Here is a 20,424-nt window from a genome sequence, read left to right on the forward strand (position 1 = left end):
TGCCATTTTTGGAGTTAGCACCCTTCATGCTTCCTGTCTTGCCAAAGAGAAGCAGCAGCCCAGGGCTAGGTGCAATGAAGCATCATCAGGAAAAAGGCAACCTTTAGAGGTGATACTGCACCTGGGTGTCTGCTGAACCAGACCTCACGTGCACTCCCCAGGAGCCTCTTCTTGGCTTCTTAACCTTCCTTTGGCACACAGATTTCCCTTGGTGAAGTATAGTTGCTTTACAGTGTTATGTTAGTTTCTGGTGTACAGCAAAGTGATTCATGTATACACACACACACACACACACACACACACACACACACACACACACACACATATACAGTAGGACCTTGTTGTTTATCTACTTTATATGTAGTAGGTTTTTAAAAAATATTTATTTATTTATTTGGTTGTGTTGGGCCTTAGTTGCGGCATGCAGGATCTTTCATTGTGGCGCGTAGGCTTCTCTCTAGTCGTGGCGTGCGGGCTCCAGAGCACGTGGGCTCAGTAGGTGCAGCGTGCGGGCTTAGTTGCCCCACGGCATGTGGGGGTCTTAGTTCCCTGACCAGGGATCGAACCCAAGTCCCCTGTATTGGAAGGTGGATTCTTAACCATTGGACCACCAGGGAAATCCCTATATGTAGTAGTTTTTATCTGCTATTTTATATATGGTAGTTTGTATATGCTAATAATCTCTAATTTATTCCTCGCCCACCCCCCTTCCCGTTTGGTAACCATAAGTTTGTTTCCTAAGTCTGTGAGTCTGTTTTTATTTTTGTAAATTAGTTCATTTATATCATATCTTAGATTCCACATATGAGTGATATCATATGGTATTTGTCTTTCTCTGTCTGACTTACTTCACTTACTGTGATAATCCCTTGTTGACTGTCTACAAGGCTCCCCTGAGGAAAAGTGAAGAGCCATTTGGGAGCCATTTACATGCTCTTTCTAAAGAAGGAAAGGCAGAGGAACAGGGACAGGGCTCTCTCTCTGAGGGATCATGGGGAATCCATCCTGCTTTTCTGGAAAGTCCGAGAGAGAGCAGCCCTCTGACCCTAATCCCACCTCAGCATGCATTCCTGAGCCCCTTCATCACCCATCTGAAGCCTCCTCACAAGGGAGGGCCTCCTCCTCAGGCCCTGTTGGACCAAGACTCCAGTTTTCCCCACGCAAGCCTCTCCGTGTTGACCTGGAGGGGAGGGGAGGGGGGCAAGCTAGGCTCAGGCAAATTGCCCTGGATGCGGGGCTCTTGAGCGCTTTGACTCAAAGACACCCACACAGGGCTCACTTGCTAAAATGGCATCAGTCCTTACATAGGCATCGTGGATTTGCTTCATGTTTTTGTTTTTATTTTTGCTGTTTTGTTTTGTGCTTTCCTGTTGTTGTTATTGTTGTTTTGGGAGGAGTATGTAGATCATTTGGGGGGAAATTTTCATTTTCATATAATTTCAAAGTTACAGGAAAATTTAAAAAACAAGAAACTCCCATAAACCCTTTATCCAGATTTACTAATGTGTTTTCATTTTGCCCCATTTGCTTTATCATTTTCTCTCTCTAGATAGATATAGATATGTATATATATATATAGAGAGAGAGAGAGAGAGAAAATATGTATCATACATAAACACATACATGTATATGTTTACATATATGAATATGTACATATGTGTATCTATATCTGTAATTCTTTTTTTTTTTTTTTAATTTTGTCTGCTCTGGGTCTTTGCTTCATTGCAACACACAGGCTCTTCATTGCGGCACACGGGCTTCTCTAGCTGTGGCGTGTGGGCTTAGTTGTCCCACGGCATGTGGGATCTTAGTTCCCCAACCAGGGATCAAACCCATGTCCCCTGCATTAGAAGGTGGATTCTTAACCACTGGACCACCAGGGAAGTCCCTGTAATTCCTTTCTGAACCAGTTGAGAATGAGTTGTAGATATGATGTCACTTTGTCCCTAAGAACCTTGGTATATATTTCCAAGAACAAGGATATTGTCTTACATAACTGCAGTAGTTACCAAAATCAGGGAATTTAAGCATTGATACAATACTGTTATCTAATTTAAATCCATATCCAGATTTCATCAATTATAGCTGTTTTCTCCTGGTCCAAAATACAATCTAGGATCACAAATTACATTTAGTTGTCAAGTCTTTTTAGTCTATTTTAATCCAAAACAGTTGCCTTGCCTTTCTTTGTCTTTTTTTTTTTTTTGCTGCACCACGAGGCTTACAGGATCTTAGTTCCTCAACCAGGGATCGAACCTGCGCCCCCTGCAGTGGAATTGCGGAGTCCTAACCATTGGACAGCCAGGGAATTCCCTCTTTCTCTTTCTTATCCTTGACATTTTTCTTTTCTTTTTTTAATTTAATTTATTTTTGACTGCATTGGGTCTTCGTTGCTGCATGCAGGCTTTCTCTAGTTGCGGTGAGTGGGGGCTCTTCTTCCTTATGGTATGCAGGCTTCTCATTGTAGTGGCTTCTCTTGTTGCGGAGCATGGACTCTAGGCGCACGGGCTTCAGTAGTTGTGGCTTGCGGGCTCTAGAGCGCAGGCTCAGTAGTTGTGGCGTGCGGGCTTAGTTGCTCCACGGCATGTGGGATCTTCCCGGACCAGGGCTCAAAACTTTGTCCCCTGCACTGGCAAGTGGATTCTTAACCACTGCACCACCAGGGAAGCCCTCCTTGACATTTTTAAGAGTATAGGCCAGTCATTTTGTACGATGTTTCTCAACTTGAGTTTGGCTAAAGCTTCCTCATGATTAGATTCAGGTTGCACATCTTTGGCAGGAATACTACTGAACTGAAGTTGTGCTCCTCTGAGTGCAGTATATCAGGAGGCACCTCTTATTGGTTTGGCAATAACTCAGTTTTGGAGTCACTGTCATGGTTTTAAACTTGGTGCCCTATAGGATGTGAACAGATGTTTCCAACCTCTGGCTTCATGCACTACAGTTGTGGGCAAAGGGGCACACACTTGCATACAAAACAACCTGTTTGAAGCTTGTGAGGTGGAAAGCCCAGGATCTCCTGTTGTATGATGAGGAACACATGGCTTAGTGCCTGCCCCCCACCCATCACCCCAGTCAACATCCAGCCAACACCCGGAAGCAAGGCCCCTACCCAGCAGCTGACTGCGGACTCGTGAATGAGCCCAGCTGAGGCCAGAAGAATAACACAAATTTTTGCCCTCTCCCCAAAATAGTGAACTAAACAAACAGTTGTTTTAAGCCACTACATTTGGGGGTGGTATGTTACACAGCAAAAGCTAGCTGCTACCTCTTGTTCATGGGAGGAAAGAGATCAGACTCAGAAGCTCCACGTATCCATTTGAGATCACTAAAGAAAGAAGGTCATGCTGGTTTTCCTCTGGCTCTGTCCTGTCTCCCTCAGGGATCTGAACCTTTGCCTACGTTTGAGATTCAAAGGATTGTTTTCATTTACTTATGTGGTTTTTTTTAAAAAACAAACCATGGATGTTGTTCTCCCCCGGGGCTTTCCATGACCACATCTTTCAGTTGCTTGACTGCAATCAGCAAATGTACAACCCTTCCTGGAGGGAGATGCCATGGCAGCAGAGAAGCCTACCGCCAATAAACATCTAACAAGCACCAGCCAGGGCTGTGGGGTTCACTGTGGCTCTTTGATTTGTCAACTCCTCTGACCCCTTCCCTGGAGATTGGGATTTGGTGCCTCTGGGATGTAGCCTGAGGGTTTGCATTTCTAATAAGTTCATCTGGTATTTCTTATCATCAGAGAGCTTTGGGAAACTCTGCATTAGAGAACTAATTCTCAAACTGGGCTACATGTTATAGTCACTGAGCAGCTTAAAAAAAACCCAATGTCCAGAACATTTATATCCAAATCTTTAGGGCTGGCACCCAGGTATCAGTAGTTCTTAAAACTTCCCAGATGAGACCGGTGTGCAGCCTGGCAGTACCTGTGCTGATTTCTATGACTGATGAGTAAGCAGCTTGCTTTCTCCCCATTTTCACGGACATTCCTTTTCAGCAGCATATATTTCTGATAATGAAGGTGTACTTTTTCCAGTGCACATGAAACGCTGCCCTGGAGACTCCTTTATGGTTTTCTCCTCACTACTCAGCTGATTTCCCAGAAGGAAGTTGTATTTTTCTTTCTAGGAGCAGTTTCCTAAATCCTACAAATTTCCTTTCGGGAAAAAAGGATTTTTTTTTCTTTTTAGAAAAATTTCCACCATGAAGACAGACCAAAGGGTAAGTGGTATCAGCAGCTGCAGCACATGCTGTCAGGGGTCTGTCCATATTTCCTAGATCCCTTTACCATTCCCATGCACAGGGGCTCTGGGTGAGCATCTGTGCATCTTTGTTGGAGGGTGACTCAGCTATCATAACTCTTTGTCTGAGCACACTGAAAACCAGAAGAGTCTGGGAATTTATATCTCCCTGAAGCAAGCCCTTACACAATGACTGACAAGTGCAGTGGTATCAATACCCCTGTTCTCTCACCCCTGATCAGGAAACCATGGTGACCTGTGGTCACTGTCTCCAGAGATTCCCTGCAGGATTGAGCCAAAGTTACCCCCCCACCTCACAGCCACTGTGGACTTTGCTTAGTGCTGCACCATTGCCTTCCCCCTTCCTTTCCCTGTCCACTTCCCCACTGCCATGTTGGCTTTTCTTTGGAAGTCTTCCTGATTCCTGATGTTCAGTGTATCCTCATCTTAAGGTCAGTTTCTAGAGAACACAACCTAAGAGGTCAACCCCCACGAGCACACCCTCTGAAACCTTTACAAAGGCTCTGGCACTGACCTTCATCCTTAATACACAGGGCATTGTATGTGCCACCAGGAACTGGGTTGCTTTCAATTCGCACATCGATAGCTCTCATGATTTGCTGTTCACCACTCCCCTTGCTACACATGGTTGTCCTAAAACAGACAAAGAAGACACTGGGTTAGGAGAACTAACCAAAACTGGGAAAGAATTCTTTTCTGCTGTCAGCTCTGAATCAGCAGAGATTTTCCTGATTGAGTTTTGGCTGAAGGTATCAATATGATGAAGTATCAATACTCTCCCCAGAAGTCTAAAAGCAGGAAGTTATAGGTGGTGCTTGAGCTGAGGTTACATATATCAATTCAAGATTCAGGGGCAATACATTGTTGATCTCTTTTAGTATACACTTGGTTTTTATTTCATAAAATTCTCTTTATTAGTTGTCTTCTTTTGAGGGGGTTTGTTTTGCTGTTATTTTCGGATTTCTTAAGATGGATCATCGGTTCATGAACCTTCAGCCTCTTTGCTTTTCTAACACAAGCATTTAACGCTTTACATTTTCCTCCAGGTATAGCACTAGTGGCATCCCATGAGTTTGAGTATGTTATATTTTAATATCATTCATTTCTACATGTATGTAAATTTCCATTATAATTTATTTTTGCCCCATGATTTATTTAAGGATATCTTTTGTAAACAGCAAATAGTAGAACTTTAAAAAATCCACCTGATGGTCCTTGTTTTCTAATTAGAGCATCACATCTGCTTAATTTAATAACAGATCTCTTTGAATTTAAATCTGCCATATTTCTATTAGTTCTGCCCATTCTTCTTCCTTTCTTCCTCTCTTTTCTTTCCCGTATTTTGATTGTTTGAATTCCTTTTTGGCAATCTCTTTTTCTTCTGTATTGGTTTGGAAGTTATATGTTCTTTTACTATTCTTTTAGTGGTTACCACAGAGGTTATAACACTCTTCCTTGACTTATTAAAATTTAATGTTACTTTTTTTGTGTGTGTGGTACGCGGGCCTCTCACTGTTGTGGCCTCTCCCGTTGCGGAGCACAGGCTCCGGACGCGCAGGCTCAGCGGCCATGGCTCACGGGCCCAGCTGCTCCGCGGCATGTGGGATCTTCCCAGACCGGGGCACGAACCTGTGTCCCCTGCATCGGCAGGCGGACTCTCAACCACTGCGCCACCAGGGAAGCCCTAATGTTACTTTTACTCTCTTTCCCAACAACACAATTTAAAATACTATGTATTAACATACTTAAAACACTTCCTGACTGATATACCATTTTTTAGTGTTTAGTATTACTGTTACTGCTATATATAATTATAGATCTTCCTCAACTTACAGCGGTGTTATATCTCCAAAAACTCATTGTAAGTTGAAAATATGGTAAGTCAAAAATGCATATAACACACAAAACCTACTGAACATCAGAGCTTAGCCTAGCCTACCTTAAATGTGCTCAAAACACTTACTTTAGCCTACAGCTGGGTAAAATCATCTAACACAAAGTCTATTTTACAATTAAGCATTGAATATCTCATGTAATTTATTGAATGCTGTACTGAAAGTGAAAAAGCAGAATGGTTGTCTTGGTACAGAATGGTTATAAGTGTATCAGTTGTTTACTCTCATGATCACAAGGCTGACTGGGGGCTGCAGCTTACTTCACTGCCCAGCATCATGAGAGAGTATCAGACAGTATATCACTAACCTGGGAAGAGATCAAAATTCACAATTTGAAGAACAGTTTCTGTCGAATGCATAATGTTTTTGCACCATCATAAAGTTAAAAAGAATTGTAAGTTGAACCACCGTAAGTCAGGGACCATCTGTACATAATTCCAATTCACCCCCATATTTACTTTTTCCACTCATCCCTTTTGGCATCTCCAGCCATCCACCTGCAATTATTTTCCTCCTGCCTGAAGAACACCCTTCAGTGTTGGGTTTTTTTTAGTGCAGATCATGTATGATGAATTCTCTCACCTTTTGTCTGTCTGAAAATTCTTTATTTTACCTTTATTCTTGGAAGATATTTTCTCTGGATATAGAATTCTAGGTTGGCAGTAATTACCTTTCAGCACTTTGAGGGCCTCATTCAGTCGTCTTGGGGCTTTCATTGTCAGTTTATTGTTGCTCCTTTGAAGGTACTCTTTCTTATTATTACTTTTAATAGTTTTTCTTCATATTTGATTTTTACCAGTTTTACCATGTCGTTCCAAGTTGTGAAATTATTTTATGTATCCTACTCGGGCTTTGTAGGGCTTCTTGAATCTGTGAGTGGATGTTTTTCCACAGTTGTAGCTAAGTCTCATATTGCTTTTGCTTCGTCTTCTTTCTTGTCTCCTTTTGGAATTCCAGTTACATGCATCTTCTTTGCCTTGTACTCTTTCTTCTATATTTTCATCCTTTTTTCTTCTGTTCTTTATTCTGGACATCTTCCTCTGAAATACCTTCCATTTCATTAATTTTGTCTTTGACTCTTAAAATCAGCTGTTGGGGGGCTTCCCTGGTGGCACAGTGGTTGAGAGTCTGCCTGCCGATGCAGGGGACGCAGGTTCGTGCCCCGGTCCGGGAAGATCCCACATGCCGCGGAGCGGCTGGGCCCTTGAGCCGTGGCCGCTGAGCCTGCGCGTTCGGAAGAGGCCACAACAGTGAGAGGCCCGCATACCGCAAAAAAAAAAAAAAATCAGCTGTTAGATCCATCCATTAAGTTCTTAATTTCAGCTACTGTATTTTTCATTTCTAGAGTTTTCATTTGGTTATTTTTATACTTTTCAGTCTTCTGCCAAAATTCTCCTTTTTGTCTTTTGTATCTTTGAACATTTTAAAGAGTTCTTTTAAAGTTTGCATCTACCAGTGTTAACATCTAGAGTTTCTATTGGCTATTTTTATCTTGTTGCCTTGTCTCCTCACGTGACTGGTTATTTTGTTTTGCTTGACAAATCCTATATTTGCTAAAATAGTTTGTGGAAATAAATTGTCTAGGATAATATTATTTTCCTCCAGAGAAGATTTTTAAAATCAGTTCTGCTACCTATCTGGAACACTGGAACTCTAGTATCATCTCAATCCAAACTCATGGCTTCAGAGGATTCGACGCTATGCTGCAGCTCCTTTGAGGGCCTGTGTACTTGTTCCAGTTTACTATGACTCCTAGGGTACAGCCCTTCAATGTTCCAACCCTAAGCAAAAGGATTCCCTTGGTCCCCACATACATAAAACCTGAATTCAAATCTCTGTTCTCCTAGTCCTATGAGGCTATATAAGTCGCTTCTCAGCTTTTCAGACACGCTTTATGAAATCTGTAAAAGCTCCCAGAAGACAAATAGCCCCAAATTCTAGATTCACCATTCTAGATCTCCATCTTCTAGATATATGTATATACTGAATATAAATTCATGGAGATACAGATCAGATCTATGTAGCTACTATGCCATCAATTGCAAGATGCGCCATGCATTTAATAGTTAGTTTTTGGTGGGGAGGGGAGATGGCTGTGCAGGAAAGATGCACAGTGAAATGTCCATACTAATGGTCAGATACTTCTTGGTTCCAGAAACATTAACATGGAAAACTATTTTAATATGTCATGTAGTAAATATATCAAGTAAGTGTGTTTACTTTAAAGAAATAGCATCTAAGGGAATTAGAGACTCCACGCTCTTACTACTGAGGGCTGGGGTTCCACCCCTGGTCAGGGAACTGAGATCCCATAAGCTGTGCGGTGTGGCCAACAACAACAACAAAAAATAGCATCTAAGCAAGTTAGAGATCCACTAACATGTCTTAACACCTTACAGGAAACCCAGAGAGGACAAACCTTTCCAATGACTCAGTTTCAATTTGTAATGCCTGAGAGACCTAAGCCTGGCTCCAAGCTGGCTCTTTAGAATCTTCAGAATACCCTGGTTATCTGATATAATGATAGTGACAGAGTTATGAAAAATATCCACACTTGACTACGTTATGGAAACATGCATACGTGGGACATACTTTGTCTATTTAGGAACTTGGATGTGAAATATAAAGCAGAGAGGCTACAATTCCAGATTCACTGAAAAGCTTTGGAAGTAACCTCATTTGTTCTCTTTATTCAATTGCTGCTTTACATGTGGCACCTTTGGAGATGTGAATCAACATGGTTGCATGTGTTTCCTATGGCCATCTCCCAGCCAGACACCTTCAGGGTCATTATCAAGCAAAGTAGTTTTCAGGGCCCATTTGTTCTTTCACATTCCTGTGGCATGAAGGAAAACGTGGAATGGCTCCTGCCTTCTCTGTTTATGACTGATCGAGTAGTTAACAGCACTAATGGGATGTTTTCTCCTAGCTGGCCACAGAATTACTTCTCCACAAGGATTCCATGGGTCAGGAATTCAGATAGGGCACAACGGGAAAGGCTTGTCTCTGCTCTGTAATGTCTAAGGCTGAGCTGGAAAGACTCACAGGCTGCCTAAGTCAATAGCTGGGGGCTAGAATCACCTGGAGGCATCTGCACTCACATTTCTGCTAGTTAATGCTGGCTATTGGCTGGGACATCAGTTGGGGCTATTGGTGAGAGTACATACATAAGGCATTTCCATGTGGCCTGGGCTTCCTAGGACTTCATAGATAGCATCTCAAAAGTAAGTGTCCCCGGAAATCTGACCATGGGTTTTTCCGACCTACCCTCAGAAGTCACACAGTATCACTCCTGCTGTATTCTACTGGTCGAGGCAGGACTATGCTGTCCCTGATTCACAGGGAGAGGACATAAACCCCACTTCTCAATGGGAGCAATGTGAAAGAATTTGTGGCCATATTTTGTTTTATTTTTTAAAATTTATCATTTTTTAAAATGGATCTGTTGACTCTCAACTTTTATTTCTTTGGCTGCGCCACAGGGCATGTAGGATCTTAGTTTCCTGACCAGGGATCGAACCCGTGCCCCCTGCAGTGGAAGCGCGGAGTCTTAACCACTGGACCGCCAGGGAAGTCCCTCGTGGTTATATTTTAAAACCTCAATACCGTCTTCCTCTTCCTATGGATGCAGATGAATATCCACAGAGAAAAAGAGATAAAGAATATATATCAAGTAGTTAAGAGTCATTACCTCTGAGGTGGGGAAGAAGAGAGAAACTCACTTTGCACTTTATATATATCTGTATTATTTGAAATTTTTACAAGCATTTTTTCTTTTGTAACTTAAAAGGAAATTCAGAATAACAAAGAGGAAAAAACTGTGACAGAACCCCAGAAAAATGTTTTTATTAACATTTTTGTTTTTATATTTTGTTTTTATTAACATTTTTGTTTTTATATTTTGTTTAACATTTTGTTTTTATATTTAACTCAAAATAAGAATATACTGGAAGCCACAGCCCATTGCACTCTGTCTATCCTGGCACCTATTGAGCCCCGTATCAGCCCTGATGGCAAGGTGGGGTGAGTTGGCAGGAGAGCCCCCAGCTGGCCTGACTTACCCCAGGCTGCCGTCCGCCAGCCAGCCTGTGGTGCACACGGAGAAGGCACAGTCCCGCACCATCTTCCGCAGCTCGTCCGCAGACACCAGGTGAGCGCCTCTGCTCTTGCAGGAAAGCCGAGCGGCCTCTAGTTCCAGGCCCTGAGAGCCATTCTGAGACTCCAGCACAAAGAGCTTCCCTGTGTGAGGACAAGCATGGACACAGGCTGACTCTAGGATCCACGGGAATTTAGTCTCAGCAAACTCACCCTCTGGCAGATGCCCATCAGAACTGTAGTTTCCCACTTGCCTAAAGATCCAAGTGCAGCAACCACCTCGCTGCATTCGTCCCCGGACTGTAATGACAGTTACACTGGTGTTTGAATCTATTTTTACCTGTTAACTTAAAAAAAAATTTAACTGCCTGTTCTGGCATGTTTATCTGGATAAGCCCTTCAAATCTTCCTTTTAAAAAGATGTTTAGCAGCATTATTTACAATTGCCAAGACATGGAAACATCCTCAGTGTCCATCAACAGATGAATGGATAAAGAAGATACGGTATACATATATAGTCTCAAGATAAGAGTGAACAAGGATAGAAAATATCCCCTTCCCTCATTCTCAAGAACTGTTGGATGAGCTGTCTTGGTGTTAGGAGGCCAAGTGCTAATCCTGATTTGGAATTGTAGTTCTAACAAAAATTTATGTCTAAGACACTTCAAGCCATGGATTTAGCTTAAAGTGGCCTGAGACTGACATTTATCCAGACACCTGATAGGAAAAATTGTAACTAACTCCTCTCTGGAGGAAAAAAACCCCTCCATTTTATGCTTCAGGAAATCCCATACAAATACTTATTCAAAGGCTATGACCACCGAAGTAAAAAACAGTGAAGTGTACAAGGAAACAAGGCACCATGAGTGAGAAGCAACAGATACCACATGTAGCAGAAACTGACCTAAAAATAAGTCCAATACTGGTATTAACAGGCACAGATTATAGAACAGTCATGATTACTATATTTAAAGAAATGAAAGACAAGTTTGAAAATATCTGCGAAGAATAGGAAATGATAAAAAGTGCTTAGCTGATCTGAAAAAGCACAAAATAGGACTTCTAGAAATTAAAAATACAATGATAAATTTAAAATGCAATAAATGTTTTTGGCTGAATATCAGACACATTTAAACAAAGAACTTAACCTTGAAAAAGAAAGCAGAAGGGGACTTCCCTGGTGGTACAGTGGTTAAGGCTCCATGCTCTCTATGCAGGGGGCCCAGGTTCGATCACTGGTCAGGGAACTAGATCCCACATGCATATGCCGCAGCTAAGAGTTCACATGCCACGACTAAGGAGCCCGTGTGCTGCAACTAAGGAGCTGGCAAGCCGCAACTTGTGAGCTGCAACTAAGGAGCCCACCTGCTGCAACTAAGGAGCCCACTTGCCTCAACTAAGACCCAGTGCAACCAAATAAGTAAATATTAAAAAAAAAAAGAAATCAGAAGACATCATCCAAAATGTAGTAAAGAAACAAGAAAAGATGGAAAATATTAAGATAATAAAGAGACATGAAGGAAAGAATAAGGATTTTTTAAAAATTAATTAATTTTTGGCCACGTTGGGTCTTTGTTGCTGCGTGTGGGCTTTCTCTAGTTGTGGCAAGCAGGGGCTACTCTTTGTTGCAGTGCATGGGCTTCTCATTGCAGTAGCTTCCCGTGTTGTGGAGACGGGCTCTAGGCGCACGGGTTTCAGTAGTTGTGGCACGTGGGCTCAGCAGTTGAGGCTTGTGGGCTGTAGAGCACAGGCTCAGTAGTGTGACGCATGGGCTTAGTTGCTCTGCAGCATGTGGGATCTTCCCAGACCAGGGCTCAAACCCATGTCCCCTGCATTGGCAGGTGGATTCTTAACCACTGCACCACAGGGAGTCCCAAGAATAAGGATTAACATATACTTTAATCAGAATTCCCAGAGAGGAGAGAAAAAAATGAGGTGGAAGTGATATCTGAAGACAAAATGCCTGTGAATTTTATAGAACTGATAAATATTCCAATATATAGATTGAATAAGTTCAACAACAAATCCCAATATGAAAAATATCTATAAATACATATATACCAGTGATGCTGCAAAATGGAAAAGACAAAGAAAATATTGTCAAAGCAGATAGAGAGAAGGGAGAGAATACTTTCAAAGTAGCAGCAGTTTGACTGCTGTCTTCTAAAACAATAGCAATGGAAGCAAGAATACAATTACTAGCAAAAAATAGCTGCAAATTTAGAATTCTGTACTCGCTGAAAATATATTTCAAAGAACAAAGATGAAACAAATGTATTTTTTCAGATAAGCCAAAATCAAGGTGGTTTGCCACCACCAGATCCTCCTTGTAGGAAATAGTAAAAGAAGTATTTCAGGCAGAAAGAAAATTATTTGAGAGGCAAGATGGAATGGAAAGGGGGAAAAAATCAATACACAGTTAAATAAAAGTGAACATTGATTGTATAAAATGGCACCCAACAGCAGCAGAATACACATTCTTCTCAAGTGCGTGTGGAACACTTCTCAGGGTAGACCATATGCTAGGCAATAAAATAAGCCATAATAAATTTAAAAGGATTATAATTGTACAAAGTATTTTCTCTAATTACTATGGGGTAGAATTAGAAATTAATAACATAAATTGGGAAATTCATAAATAAATAGAAATGAAACCAAGCACTTCTAAATAACTGATGAGACAAGGAGAAATCACAAAATTAGAAAATATTTTGAGATGAATGAAGGCAAAACATGCTAAACCTTATGGGATGCAGTTAATACACTGCATAGAGGGGAATTTATAACTATAAATGCCCACATTAAAATAAGAAAAATTATCTCAAATAAAAATCCTATCACACCAGTCAGAATGGCCATCATCAAAAAATCTACAAACAATAAATGCTGGAGAGGGTGTGGAGAAAAGGGAACCCTCATACACTGTTGGTGGGAATGTAAATTGATACAGCCACTATGGAGAACAGTATGGAGGTTCCTTAAAAAACTAAAAATAGAACTACCATATGACCCAGCAATCCCACTACTGGGTATATACTCTGAGAAAACCATAATTCAAAAAGAGTCATGTACCACAATGTTCACTGCAGCTCTATTTACAATAGCCAGGACATGGAGGCAACCTAAGTGTCTATCAACAATGAATCGATAAAGAAGATGTGGCACATATATACAATGGAATATTACTCAGCCATAAAAAGAAACGAAATTGAGTTATTTGTAGTGAGGTGGGTGGACCTAGAGTCTGTCATACAGAGTGAAGTAAGTCAGAAAGAGAAAAACAAATACCGTATGCTAACACATATATATGGAATCTAAAAAAAGAAAAAAGGTCATGAAGAACCTAGGGGTAAGACGGGAATAAAGATGCAGACCTACTAGAGAACGGACTTGAGGACACGGGGAGGGGGAAGGGTAAGCTGGGACAAAGTGAGAGAGTGGTAGTGTATATATGGACATATATACGCTACCAAATGTAAAATAGATAGCTAGTGGGAAGCAGTCGCATAGCACAGGGAGATCAGCTCGGTGCTTTGTGACCAGCTAGAAGGGTGGGATAGGGAGGTTGGGAGGGAGGGAGATGCAAGAGGGAAGAGATATGGGGATATATGTATATGTATAACTGATTCACTTTGTTATAAAGGAGAAACTAACACACCATTGTAAAGCAATTATACTCCAATAAAAATGTAAAAAAAAAAAATCCTAACCTGTTGGAAAACACGGAAAAGAAGAGCAAACTAAACCCAAAGCAAGCAGAAGAAGGAAATAATAAGAATTAAAGCAAAAATTAATGAAATAGAGAAGGAAAAACAATAAAGAAAATCAGTAAAACCAAAAGTTGGTTTTTGGGAAGGTCAACAGAATTGACAAACGTTTAGCTAAAATGACCAAGAAAACAAAAGAAGACTTGAATTACTAAAACAGGAATAAGAGGGCAGTTATTACTCCAACCTGGAAATACAAAGATTATAAAGGACTGCTATAAGCAACTGTATGCCAGACTTCCCTGGCAGTCCAGTGGTTGGGACTCCGTGCTTCCGGTGCAGGGGACGCAGGTTCCATCCCTGGTTGGGGAGCTAGGATCCCACATGCCGCATGGCATGGCCAAAAATCCTCCCCAAAACCCCCAAATAACTGTATGCCAAAAATTAGGTAACTCGTATGAAATGGAAAAATTCCTAAAAAGACACAAACTACTGAAATTGACTCAAGAAGAAATAGAAAATCTGAATAGACCTTTAACAAGTAAAGAGATTGAATTAGTAACTTAAAATTACCCACAAAGAAATGCACATGTTCAGATGGCTTCACTGATGAATTCTACCAAATAGCTAAAAAGAACTTGATAACAATTCTCTATAAACTCATCTAAAAAATAGAACAGGAGGGAACAACACCTCCCAGCTTTTTCTATGAGGCCACCATTGCCCTAATGCCAAAACCAGACAAAAGACACCACAAGAAAAGAAAACTACAGGCCATTATCTCTTATAAATATAGACACAAAAGCCCTCAACAAAAATACTAGCAAACTAAATCCAGCAGCATAAAAAAAAAATTATATACCATGACCAAGTGGGATCTATCCCAGGAATACAAGGTTGGTTTATATCCCAAAATCAATTAATATAATACAACTTATCAATAGAATAAAGGACAAAAACTACATGATCATCTCAATAGATGCAGAAAGGCACTTGACAAAATTCAGTACCCTCTCATGATTAAAAAAACATTCAACAAACTAAGAAGGGAGGGGAATATCTTCAACCTGATAAAGAGCATCTACAAAAATCCCACAGCTAACATCACACTTGGTGGTGAAAGACTGAATACCTTCCCCTACGATCAAGGATGTCTGCTCTTGCCACTTCTGTTCAACATTGTACTGGCAGTTCTCTCCAAGGCAAGTAGGCAAGAAGATGAAATAAAAGCCATCCAGATTGGAAAGAAGTAAAACTATATTTGCAAATGACGTGATCTTGCATATAGAAAATCCTAAGAAATCCACTAGAAAAACTGCTAGAACAGTTCAGCAAGGTTGCAGTAAAACATTTTAACTTAAGTGACAAAAATCTGTACAGAAATTAAGTAGGTCATCTCTTCTCATTGTAAAACTTTTCCCTAGGATTCCATTTACACACATGGTTTCAAAGGCCATCTTGACATGGATGACTCACATTTTTCTCTTCAGTCCAGACCCTTTCCATTCACCCCATCCTCCTCTCCACCCCCACCCTCTCTCACCTGCACAAGTGAAATAGCACCCTACGTGGTCTCTCCATATCCAATCCTGCCCTGGTGCCATCCATTCTTCCTACTCTCAGCGTGAGCTTCTCAAAATGCAAACCTGATCAGTCTCTCTTTTTTTGATTAAAACAAAACTTGGCCCCATATCAGTTTCCCCAGCATCATCTCAAACTACTTCTACCTTGGACTCTGGGCTCCAGTCACTCTGTTTCTTAACACATGTCCCACTTTCTCTGCCACTCATAGTTTCTCTGTACATGTTATTCTCTATCCAGATCCTCTGTCTTCCCCCCTTTGCCTAGTTTATTCTTATCTTTCAGATCCTCCTATGCCAAGTCAAAAATCTCCTAATGTATGCCCTCATAATACCTCCATCCTTTAATCTTATCACTTATCAAAATCGCAAGTTCACATTTTCATTCATATAATTATTTGCTTAATGACTCTCTCCCCCATTGGATTTTAAGCTCCCTGATAGCAAGGACCTGTTTCTCCTCACCGCTCTATCCTCAACAGCAAGGACAGTACCTAGTATATGGTAGACACTCAAATTATCTGTTGAATTAATGAATCTTTTCCTGCAGTCTTTACTCAAACAGTTAATTTGCATTCAGTTAATGTGAAGATTTTTCTGTTTCAAAAGCGTTTTAAAATTACAATAGCAGGTCTCTTTTATGTACAAGATACACATCTGATTAGTCCAATGTAAAACTAAATGTTTTTCATTTGAGTTTGACTTATTTTTGAATAAGTCTATGGAATTTTTAATAACTCCAAATTCTCTCTCTTCAAATGTCTTAACATATTAGTTTAGCTGCACATTTCTTCTTCCTCCTTCCATCACTGTAGCACATAAATACGTAAATGTGAAAAGTGGTAGTTAAGCATATATTTAGTAAAGAAAAGAATCCTTTCATAAATAGGTTCTAATTTTTCAATGGCTCTATTATAAAAGTTGGAGCTCAGCAAATGGAGTTTCTTGAAAGCAAATTTACCTATAGTTCTCCATTGCGGAAGAAGGGAGAAGGAGAGGAGAAGGGAGAAACGGAGGCACTTCTGGCAAGTGTTAACAAGAAAATATGCCTGGTGCTGTCGTTCCTTTCTCCTTATCCAATGATATTTCTGTCTTAAATTTTCTATGACCCACATCAAGCCAGATAGGCACAAAATATTGATCCATACCCATCTGACATTCCACTTCAGCAGTTATAGTGGGGTGAAACTCTAAAGCCTCATGGGTTGCAGAGATATTGCTTTAAAAGGAATTAAAATTGGTACAATAGTATACATTGTTCAAAGGTTAATACTAGCTCCAATTTATTCTACTTGCATTCTTTAAAATCAGCTTAATTTTCATGACTCAATGTCAGGCCAAAAAGTACTACAGTAAAGAATTAACAGGGACTTCCCTGGTGGTGCAGTGGTTAAGAATCTGCCTGCCAATGTAGGGGACACGGGTTCGAGCCCTGGTCCGGGAAGATCCCGCATGCTGCGGAGCAGCTAAGCCCGTGAGCCACAACTACTGAGCCCGCACTCTAGAGCCTGCGAGCCACAACTACTGAGCCTGAGTGCCACTACTACTGAAGCCCATGCGCCTAGAGCCCAGTGCTCCGCGACAAAGAGAAGCCACCGCAATGAGAAGCCTGTGCACCTCAACGACGAAGTAGCCCCCGCTAGCCTCAACTGGAGGAAGCCCTCGCACATCAACGAAGACCCAGTGCAGCCAAAAAATAAATAAATAAGTGAATTAAAACAAAAAGAATTAACAGTGGATTGGCTGCTACTAGGTATGGGATTTCTTTTTGGGTGATGAAAATTTTCAGAAATGAGAGAGTGGTGATGGTTGATGACTGTACTAAAAACACTTGGATCGTGCATTTTAAAATGGTAAATTTTACATGAATTTTATCTCAATTAAAAATTAACAGTGATCACTAGGAGCCTTTAAAGTTAACAGTGTTTTCCCCTCTAACACTCTCTCTGACCATATGGAGAAATAAGACACTCATCCTTAATTAGGAGCAAAGAGTTCTACAAGCTGGCACTTAGAACAAAGAGAACCCAAAATTCTAAGCTACTATCTGGAGGTTTTTCCCTTGCTTTCTCCTTTCCCTAACCATCATGGTTCTTTTTGTCAAATCTTCTCTCTGCACCCAATATTGTTTGCTAAATAGCGATGGCATTTTAAAATATACAAAGCATCCTAAATCAGCTGAGGGTTTTTCTCCTTCATCAATCTAATTTGTCCCAAGCTTGGATTTACTAGTAACCCCTCATGGATGTGAGAACATGCTAGCTTCTTTTCTTTTACATCCTTCTGCACCAAGTCAACGGGGTTTTGTTCCAAAATCAAAACACAGCTGAATTAGCTTTTTGAAACTGAACTGATCTAAGGCTGTGATCCTGCTAAGTTTAGGGAAGTATTGAAAGCTGAATTCAGGTTGAAAAAACAAACGAAAGATGGGTCAGTTCTCAGAACCCACAAAAATCTGGTCCTTACCTATTTCCTCTAGCTTTTTAAAAATGTTTTTTATTTTTATTATATTTTAAATGTATTTATTTCATTTATTTATATTTGGCTGTGTTGGGTCTTCGTTGCTGTGCGTGGGCTTTCTCTGGTTGCTGCGAGTGGGGACTACTGGGCTACTCTTCGTTGTGGTGCGCGGGCTTCTCATTGCGGTGGATTCTCTTTGTCACAGAGCACTGGGCTCTAGGCATGTGGGCTTCAGTAGTTGTGGCACGTGGGCTCAGTAGTTGTGGCCTGCGGGCTCTAAAACGCAGGCTCAGTAGCTGTGGCACACAGGCTTTGTTGCTCCGCAACATGTGGGATCTCCCTGGACCGGGGCTTGAACCCCTGTCCCCTGCATTGGCAGGCGGATTCTTAACCACTGCGCCACCAGAGAAGCCCTGTCTAGCTTCTTGTCAAAGGAGAGCCTCACCTTGAACTTTCCGCTCCAGCCACTCTGTCATTTATCCCATTTCCCCTGTGACTCACAGGACCTTTGCACGTGCTATTTCCTCTCCCCAAGACCCTCTCCTCTCTCTTTTGCCTAGCTGATTTCCACTCATCTTTCAGATCTTCCCGGACCAAGCCAAAACGCCAAGGGAATCTTGTAATCACTGGCCTTGCCATTCGGAGCACATTTAATAGACGTGGGAAATTATGTCTCGGCAGAGGAGGTTCCAGGGCACCCTAGACGTGATTTCATTTTAAAGACCTTTCAAGGAGATCTTGGAAAGCTAGAGGTGGGCCTGCAGGACCAAAGCACAGGCTTTCTCTTGTGCATTAAGGAGTGGTTCAGGGGCCCTGTGGGGGCGTTTGGGCGCGCGGGGACTCGGTGAGCTGCAAGAGGGAGGCGGGATCGCAGGACAGCTGCGCTCCTTGTTTCCTCCAAGGCTGGTAGTGTTCCGGGCTCGTCCGAGGGGGCAGCCCCGGCGAGCTTCACTTTCCCCACGCGCCACCCCGGGCCCGCCGCCTCGCGGGCACTCCCCAGACACTCACCCTCCGCCCGCACGGAGAGCCCTGGCAGGCCGAGCAGGAGCAGCGCCGCCGCCCAGAGCCGGGTGCGGGAGCCGGGTCCCTTGGCAGACATGGTCCGGACGTCCATGGGCCGCTGGCTGGAGCGCGGGCTCTGGCTGTGCCGCAATCGGGGGTGCCCGCACCACTGCGCCGCGCACGCCACTCAGCTCCGCGTGCTGTGCTCTGTTCGCGCGTCGCAGGCTTCGCGCCCGGAGCGCAGACAGGGAGGAGCGCGGGGAGCCAGGGAGGCTGGGGATGCCAGATCCGCAACGCTGGGGCCCCGAGCTCCCAGGGGGTCCAGTACTCGGCGCCGGGGAGGCGGCTGTAGCCGGGCTCCGCCTTCGTGCTGGGCACCTGGGGGCCTCGGTGCCAAAAGAGGCTGAGCCGAACGAACGGCGAGCTCCCTGGGTGCCTCCGGGGCAGAGCGGAAGGGCGCGTGGAGGCGGGGAGAGCGGAGAGCCCGCTGCAGGGAACCCCCGCCTGCCTGGGGACCCTCTGCGAAAGGGTGACGCAGTCTGAGAGGCCAACCCACCCCACACCCTCTCGCCCCGGGAGGACCGTGAAAAACTGATGCCTAACTCTGTACTCTGCCTCTTGACTTTGCAGCTGGCGTCCTCCTGTAGAGGAAGAACATTTTTACGAAAAAGAAAGCTCTAACTTGCCAGCCTCACTCTGAGGAGTGAAACGCACGGAATAGCGAGACTCCCCTTCCCTAAAAGGCCTGACAATCATTCACATGTGAGTGTAAATTAATTTACTTAACTATTCATCTTGCAACAGCTAGCTGGTAACCTGAGGAGTGAGAATTCACATGTCTGGGCTGGAGGGGACCTTTGAAAGCCTGGTTATTGCTGAGAATGGAGGGGAGGGGGCAGAAGGCACCTGCAGGAACTATGCATTGATTCCTTCAGGAGCTGTGCCTACTATCGCTTTCAGAATAGTCAATTGGATATTACTACCGAATTCTAATGAAATTTTAAAGTTTGTCTTTATTCAGACCCGTCCTGCCCTGTCCTGATTTGGGGAGATGGCACGCTCTAAAGGTTTATTTGGTACAATTGCTTTAGAGAACTGTTTGTCTGTTTCATATAAAGTTAAAATACACCTCCTTGAAGACACAGAATTCCGCTCCTGGGTGTATATCCAAAAGAAATGAAAACATATGTGCACAAAAAGATTTATACCCAAATTTCATAGCAGCTTTATTCACAATAATTAAAAACTGGAAGCAACCCAAATGTCATCAACCAACGAACAGAAAAACAAACGCTGTCATGTTTATGCAATAGAATACTCTTCATCAATAAGAGGAAGGAAATACTGATGCACTCAATAACGTGGATGAATCTCAAAAATATGATGAGTGAAAGAAGCTTTAGTAAAAGAGTTCATACTG

The 20,424-nt window shown here is 42.4% G+C and overlaps 1 protein-coding gene across 1 annotated transcript in view; it reads right to left on the reverse strand.

Annotated features, from left to right (window-relative positions):
- The window catches only part of SUSD5 (sushi domain containing 5), a gene marked incomplete at both ends in the record, with an annotated part of 37,372 nt that extends 18,271 nt beyond the window's left edge, over nt 1–19,101 (reverse strand). The window contains 3 exons of the mRNA XM_082664678.1: nt 4,780–4,898; nt 10,222–10,399; nt 19,011–19,101. Coding sequence (XP_082520804.1) covers nt 4,780–4,898; nt 10,222–10,399; nt 19,011–19,101 — 388 coding nt within the window. The remainder of the gene's footprint in view (nt 1–4,779; nt 4,899–10,221; nt 10,400–19,010) is intronic.
- Nucleotides 19,102–20,424: the final 1,323 nt, after the last annotated feature.

The sequence above is a fragment of the Grampus griseus genome (assembly GCF_964374135.1).
Source record: "Grampus griseus genome assembly, chromosome: 10".
Taxonomy (NCBI): Eukaryota; Metazoa; Chordata; class Mammalia; order Artiodactyla; family Delphinidae; genus Grampus; species Grampus griseus.